The sequence below is a fragment of the Phytophthora cinnamomi genome (assembly GCF_018691715.1).
Source record: "Phytophthora cinnamomi strain GKB4 chromosome Unknown Contig2, whole genome shotgun sequence".
Lineage (NCBI taxonomy): Eukaryota > Oomycota > Peronosporomycetes > Peronosporales > Peronosporaceae > Phytophthora > Phytophthora cinnamomi.
This window is the reverse complement of record NW_027150935.1, coordinates 1365431-1372642: the sequence shown is the minus strand read 5'-3', so window position 1 is coordinate 1372642 and position 7212 is coordinate 1365431. Positions and strand designations below refer to the sequence as shown.

At 47.9% G+C, this 7212-nt stretch overlaps 3 protein-coding genes across 3 annotated transcripts; all 3 read right to left on the bottom strand.

Annotated features, from left to right (window-relative positions):
* Positions 1-1211: 1211 nt before the first annotated feature.
* IUM83_12362 (Retrotransposon protein, Ty1-Copia subclass) lies at positions 1212-1952 on the bottom strand (the record flags this gene model as incomplete). The annotated part of the gene is made up of 3 exons (XM_067936983.1): positions 1212-1223; positions 1309-1503; positions 1629-1952. The coding sequence occupies 3 exons, from the start codon at positions 1950-1952 to the stop codon at positions 1212-1214; spliced, it is 531 nt and encodes a 176-aa protein (XP_067800245.1).
* Positions 1953-2095: 143 nt separating this feature from the next.
* IUM83_12361 (uncharacterized protein) lies at positions 2096-2458 on the bottom strand (the record flags this gene model as incomplete). Its single annotated transcript, XM_067936982.1, has 1 exon — positions 2096-2458. The coding sequence occupies one exon, from the start codon at positions 2456-2458 to the stop codon at positions 2096-2098; it is 363 nt and encodes a 120-aa protein (XP_067800244.1).
* Positions 2459-3700: 1242 nt separating this feature from the next.
* Positions 3701-4237, bottom strand: IUM83_12360 (uncharacterized protein; the record flags this gene model as incomplete). Its single annotated transcript, XM_067936981.1, has 1 exon — positions 3701-4237. The coding sequence occupies one exon, from the start codon at positions 4235-4237 to the stop codon at positions 3701-3703; it is 537 nt and encodes a 178-aa protein (XP_067800243.1).
* Positions 4238-7212: the final 2975 nt, after the last annotated feature.

Below are 7212 nucleotides of genomic sequence, written 5' to 3'. Positions count from 1 at the left end.
CCTTGTAGCTATCCGACAGTCCCATGGGTTTCACTCAATGGCCCTATCACTTATTTTTTTATTGGCTATTTTTGACTTCGGAACATGAGCGTAGCATTTGCTTCCCCAAATTCGGCATGCTAGCCCCTTCGGTTTCTTCCCATAGAGGGCCTCATAGGGCGTTTTGCCTTTGAGTCGGGCTGCTGGCACTCTATTAGCCACTACGGTCATATATATTAACGCTTCTAGCCACCACGTGCCTGTCATTCCAGAACCGCCAAGCACACATCGGACATTGCCCATAATGGTTCGGTGTGCCCGTTCAGTGGACCCAATGTCTTCTTGGGACTTCACATTGGACCTCTGAAATAGCAGTCCGTTGTTAGAGCAATATTTCTCCACTACATTGTTTACAAATTCAGTACCTTCGTCAGTTCTGATCTATTGTGCTTTGTATGGGAATTGCCTTTCCAGTTGGATAATGAGAGTTGTTAACTTTGCTCCCACCGCTTTGAGTGATTTCATCACAAAGTACCATTTGTATGCGGTGGCATCATCCACAACCGTCAAGTCATACTTAAACCCTGGTGCACCATACAGCCCTTCAGACTTCCAAAGAGTCTATGTGTAGAGTATGGAGCGGTTTGGTCGCCTTTTCTCCTATCATATTCCTGTATGACATTCGCCGATATTTAGCCAGTGCACATGTGTGGCAAAAGAAGGCTACCCTTGCCATGTCTTTCCGTGCCAGGCGTGGTTCCCCGTCAATTAACTAATTCGACAATATCCTCATTAGGCGGTCTTTCCAAACATGACCTAGTGCAAGTGCCACTCTTTCATAGTGTTATGGATAAATGTTGAATTCATACTTTTGGCAGATGATAATTTAGTATTATCACCCGCCCTCTTACTTGGTAATTAGTAAACTTCATCAATTGCTACAGCAGCAAAGACGAATCGATTATTTTTATCCAAGAAATATAGGTATTTCCCATTCATGGCCTGATATGCCGATATCCCTGTGTAACAAGGTAGTATGCACTTAGCAGATTACCACTGCACTCCTTATCAAAGGCAACATTCTTTATTGAGATATCAATATAGTAACCTTGTCGTATGAGTATACTAAATCTCACCGTGCCTCGCAGTGTACTCAATGAGGTACCCAGTTCCAGTACTCAAAAGTGTGGGGTTGCCCTCGACCAAGAGTACTGAACCAGTATCGATGGGGTTTAATGCGAGTCCTGCTCCAGTATCAACAACCCACAGATCGTTAGTAACATCTAATTCCATTAACATGGATAAGTACGCTCCAAAATGCTTCCTTACCTCAGCATCAATGTTCATCGGGTTGAACGCCTTGTCCTCGGCCTCCTCCCCCTCACTCACAGGGACATTCTCGCCGAATGCGAACTCATCTGCGACCTCAATTGCTTTTGCCAGTTGTTGGTCGTAGGCGTGGGCGTCCGCCGTCGCCATCTTCGAGCCCTTTCCGCTGTACGTTTTCTTCTTCGGAGTGGATGTCTTGTTCACCGTCATCAAGCGTTTCTTCTTCGCACTCGGTGCAGCCCGGATGTTCGAGCGGAACAACGCTCCACCCGGTCGCTTCGGACTACGAGCTTTCGCCATGGTCGGACAGTCCTTCTTACGGTGACGTCCTCAAAGCAGTAGAAGCAGCTGCCAGGCTCAGCACTCGTCGCTTCAACTTGGTTGCGCTTCTTCCCCGTGAATCTCTTCGCCACATTGATCATGACTGGACGCTTCTTTTCCGTGAGCATGTTGATTTCCTTCTTGGAACGATCACCAAAGACACGTCGCAAGCTTATTTCGACATTTTCGATGGAAAACCATTCCGCTGCCATGCGGATGGGGCTTCCCCAAAAGTCACTGGGCAGCTGATCCGGCACCTCCATGCACAGCCAGTTTTCCGTCACAATTTCCTTGCCGACGAATCCCGTCATCTTCCGGTTCATGTCGTTGCGGAGCTGCTTCAACTGGGCGAATACGGTCCCCAAGTCACTCCAGTTTGAGCCGATAATTTCGGCCTAGCTCGATTACTCCTCCGGCGTCCCCAACCCACACGTTTTCTCCAGTAGCTTCCAGATGTCGCAAGACCTCATGCTTGATATAGTCCCGAGAGGAATATGTTCGTCGCTGATTGGTTCAGCAGGTTCCGAATAACTGAATTAGCCCTAGTCCAATGCTGGCGGCGCCAACGCAACTCCTTCCCCTCATCCCTAGCGGTGGCTTCACCGATCGTAATGGCCGGTTCTTCCGGATGTCCATCCAGGAAGTCGACCATCAATTCAGAGGCTGGGATTTCGTCCTTTTCCAAAACCCCGCGCTCGTAAATTTGGTCCTGCTCCTTGGTGTAGGCAAAGAACTTGTCTTCCCACATGGTGTACTCCCCTTCCTTATTGTCTCCCATGAACTTCTCCAACCCAAGAGTTGGAGCGCCTCCATTGCGACCAGAGCTCATCGTGCGTGGAGACGTATCTGAAATGTTGGTCTAGTTACTAGGCCGTCCGTTTCGGAGCGAGGAGGACTGCAGTGGCGGCGCCATGCGTCCTCCTCCTTCGGCAGGTTGTGTATGTAGTGCGCACAAGTAGATGAGCTGTACTTTTCCTATTGGCTAAATTAACAATCTATTCATACCTAATTAGATTGCATCATATCATCAAATCATAACGATATCATAACACGCCATCTTCGCTGTGTCCTCGACGAGAATGACTCGAGCAAAGATAATATAGACAGCCGGTATGCGGCAGAGTATGCGCAAGTACTCACGTCGCAATATTTCGATCGACCCTCCTCATACACGCTGAGGGAGGTGACGCTAATATTGGGGCCGTCATTGTGCCAGGGGACTCTCTTTTGGACTGTTTGCGCTGAGGCCTTGCGCTGTGACTCTAGAATCGCGTTGTAGCAACGCTTGCTGCACACAACCCGATCCAATGAGACCTTATGAATGCTCTGCTCGTAACTGCTGACATCGCAGGTGACAAGGGCCGAGTCTTCAGCGGTTGCCCTCTCCACGCGGTGACATGTCTTCAGCTTGCACGTGGCCATTGCGGCCCTGTTGGACCTTTGGGCTGCAAAAAAAAAAAAGTGAGCTGAGGCTGCCTCTCGATCGTAACGACTTTTCGTTCCATTAGCGGATTTTATCTGGCCAGTCACGCCCCGAAAAAATTCCGACTTGCTGAATCGAAAAAACTGTGCTGATGCTGCGGACATTAACAACCCCTTATAGTGTTTTGTCAGCACACGTTTTTATCTAGCAAAAAATTCGCGTCAAGAATCACGATTACTTGATTCTAAGTACGGGCATCTACAGTACTGCATCTGCCCAGTACATTTGAATCAGCAACTTCAATTTCATTCCACACCCTCGCATACACTTTCGCTGAATGCACTCCTTCCAGCTCCACCATCGTCGTGAGCAACAATAGCAATGTGCAACCATAGCGAAGTTGTACTATGAAATTCTATGGAAAAAAATTGCGGACACGTCAGGTAGTTTGTCTGAGGCTAACCACACAGATCTTATCCATCAAGGAAAAAAAGTCAAGTAGAAAAAAATGATCTCCTAGCCAGAGCGCAGCGACCTTGTTTATTTCGAAATGAATGATCTTCCACCCTCTAACCGAGTCCAGTATCCATCACGTCCTTCATTCCCTTGCATCAAACAAACTCGATTCAAGCAAATCGAGTCCTGAGCCTAATTATTGACAAACAAGGGGTTAATCATGGTCCAAAGAGCGCCAACAGAGTCGAGCTCCCTGCCAGCGTAGCCGACGAAGCCGCCAAGCTGGTAGCCAGGCATAGCAACATCCTTTGCCTTAAGGTGAGTGTCCGAAGGAGGCACCGGGGTTCCTCCAAAGATTGAGTTGCCTTGGTTGGTGGTGAGGTTGACGAAGAAGATACGCGTGTGACTGTTCTGCTCGTCCCAGTGAACCTCCATGCTGGTCACGTGCTCGCCGGTAGCTAGAGTGCGGGTGTTCATGTCGCCACGACGACCGCCGTGATACAAGCGTTCACTGAGACCCTCGATCTCAAGACCAATGCCATCCACGCGGTCACCACTGCAAACCGTGACGGACTTGACGACTTGAGCCGCCTTCACAAGCTTCACGTCAGAGTACTCGTTGCCGTGGGGGCCGCCGTGGGTTTCAGTCAGGTAAACACCTGCTGGGAGCTCGGCAGCGCCAGTTGCGACCAGGGCCGCCATCGTGAGAGCCTGCAGGATAAACTTCATCTTCGTAGCTTGTTTGATCTTGTCGTGGGTAGGAAGAAAAATCGATAATGGACGGAAGCTTGCGGGGTCAGCGGTGCTTTTCTGGTGGAAAGATGGTTCGACATGGCGATCCCCGAATCGCCACGACAGCGAGCAAACCGATCGTCAGCTGGTATCAAGGACCGGATAGGATTACGGAATCTTACTCGGTAAAGCTACTGTTGGTGCTGCTTATGTTCAGCTGGGATGTAAACGGGGATAGGCATGTTGCCTTTCATTTCTGCAAACCATTTGTACGACATATTTTGTGAATATACAGCGAGCATACAGTACGAAGACCCCACCAGAGTTGCCGGGCTTGACTAGCTAGTGGACTTTGCGTTGGAGCATTCGTGTCTCATCACTTACTTTGCACTATCACATTTATACTAGTACTTTTATATAACAACACCATGTGATAAACTGGGGCGAGGATCTGTGATAGGATTGGGCCTCCCAGAATAGATCGACCGCCCATGGACTCCCCACCTAATCGATACTCAAAATGCAGTATTTCGGTTTAAAGAGGGAACAGGAAACATCTGCTGGACGCAGTGAATGTTTAGAGTCGTTTTGAAGCAGTTTATGCAGTTTGGGCAGTTTATGTAAAATGTTTGTCAGTTGTAGATAACGTTAACAGGCCTAAGGGATACTGTACAGATTTTGATTGGATTATGGGACGGTTACATAATCATCCATCTGCTAAGAATGGTACAGTGTAGTACGACGTAAGGATAAAATAATTCGAGCGGTAGCAAGAAGTGGAAGCTCATCATAAGACACCTGGTTTCGCTTGCATCTGCTGCTGATGCATTTTCTCTTGGGGAATGAAAAAAATGTGCTCGATAGTGTCTCCCCCTTCTCTGCATGTCAATTCCGTGGTCTGGAATTTATTCTGGGACAGATTGCTATACAGTGGGTCCCCCCGTCCAATAAGGCCCGCCCTATTATTGCGTAAACGGGGGGACCCACCGTAGTACTACTGACATGATCTCAGTCACTGTCTCAGTGATCATGAGCTTGCCTGTAAAAAGTACAGTAACGTACATATGCTGAACTGTCGTATTGTTGAACATCTGTACATGTTGGGTGGACCGCCATTTTTTTGTGGGAAATGGCTGTATATAAATATGTTTGCTCCTCCTCCTCCAATGTGGAATATGGTTGGGTCAGTGGGAGTGGAGGATGATAGTTACTCGGGATATGGTAGATTACGTACTTCTACTCTTGGCGCTCGGTAAAGCTTTCACTTCATGCTATTTGAGATGCTTTTTCTACTTAAAGTCAACCGCTCGTATTTTGTGAAGTACACCCATAAGTTAAGGTTAGGTCCCCGGATTCCAAATTCAATAATGACTCGGTGAATTTGGTGTCTTCCAAATAAACTATGCACGTCATGACAAGGCCGGAAGAGTCCAATACCGGGTCTCTTACAATTGAGATTTTACTTCAGTATCTTGATAAAATGAGCATTTGAGTGTATGTCTGTTGTCGGTTCGTGGCGTGTCTCGAGCAGCAGATCGCGCTCAAGAGCACACGTACATAACGTATTATAGGAGAACGCGTGAAGGACACATAACAGTGTTGTACCTCTATTATACAATACAGGTGTCCCCGCTGAATCTGCACAGGTGGGACCAAAAAAAACTGCGAGGTTACAATATCTGCACAGGTTGCGCATAGACGATAATGTACTGCTTTTATAGACGCTAATGTACTGTTTTCAATGAAGAATGTTACGGATCACCATAGCTGAGTTTGCGCTAGATACGATGCCAGAATACATCCAGCAGTTCCTGATAGTGGCCGGAGTTACAGCATTCCAAGCCTGTGACGCCCAACTTAAGGCTGTGTATATTGAGATCTTCTCCTGCGGCAACCCTACTCTATACGATCAATGCTATCCTCGACCTTAATGCGCGTGAAGAGACTCTTGACGCACGCAATGATGCCCTCATCTAAGATATAATGTTTATTGTGGGCCTTTCATTTTCTACCGTGATCTAGCAACTCGATGTTTCCCGCAGAGAGACATTTCCCGCAATGATCTTACTAATTCAGTGCATAGCTGTGGCAAATCTTGTGCACTGGCAGGCTCCCGCACACTCTGTGTTCGCGGTAGATAGCCGATGGCAGTTGCAGATTCAGCGGGGACACCTGTAGATCTGCGGCAGCACATCAAGTGTGGGTTTCTTCTGTGCCAGCACCCGACAGGCCATCCAGACAGGCGATACGCATCACCCGTCACCCCCGTCTTTGGCATTGCCTCTGTTTGTATTGTGCTGGATGTTTGTTGTGTTGGTCAGGTCCGTTCGTGATTTTAACGTTTTCTCGTCTTGGGCCTTGCTTCCTGTCGTTCTCTCTGTTTACTGCTGGACGTTTGTTGTGTAGGTCAGATCCGTTCGTGTGATTTTAACGTTTTCCATTATGGTTTACGGGCCCCGTATCTGTACTCCAACAAACATTTCTGCACACGTATACTCACTCAAACGAACCGTATCGGTGTACGGATTCCGATACCGCATCAACCAAGTACATGTACCGGTAGCAACAACATCAATGGTCTACGGTACCTACCCAGCCTGCACCAAAGCTTAACTTGCTCTGAAGTGCGCCCTCCGCCCTCCCAGCACATACACAAAGTATTGATTGACCCTTGTGCCTCAATTAAAATTCATATGTAGCAAAAAATTGTGTGACAATCTTGTGATTGCACTTAATCGAGTGGTGTGCGGCTGAAGGCCTTAGTCAGGTGCAGACAGCCAAATACGGCGCCATATGCCAGAGAAATGTGGAGACGTATAGGTATATCGTCGTTGCTTACATAATTGAAGTAGTTGAAGCTGCCGAAATCATCTACCCCAGCAACTTGAACGTAACGAGCATGATAGATGTCATGGTCGTCCCACTAGCGGACACCACGACGGACTTCCCCTAGCTACTTAAAATATAGCTTC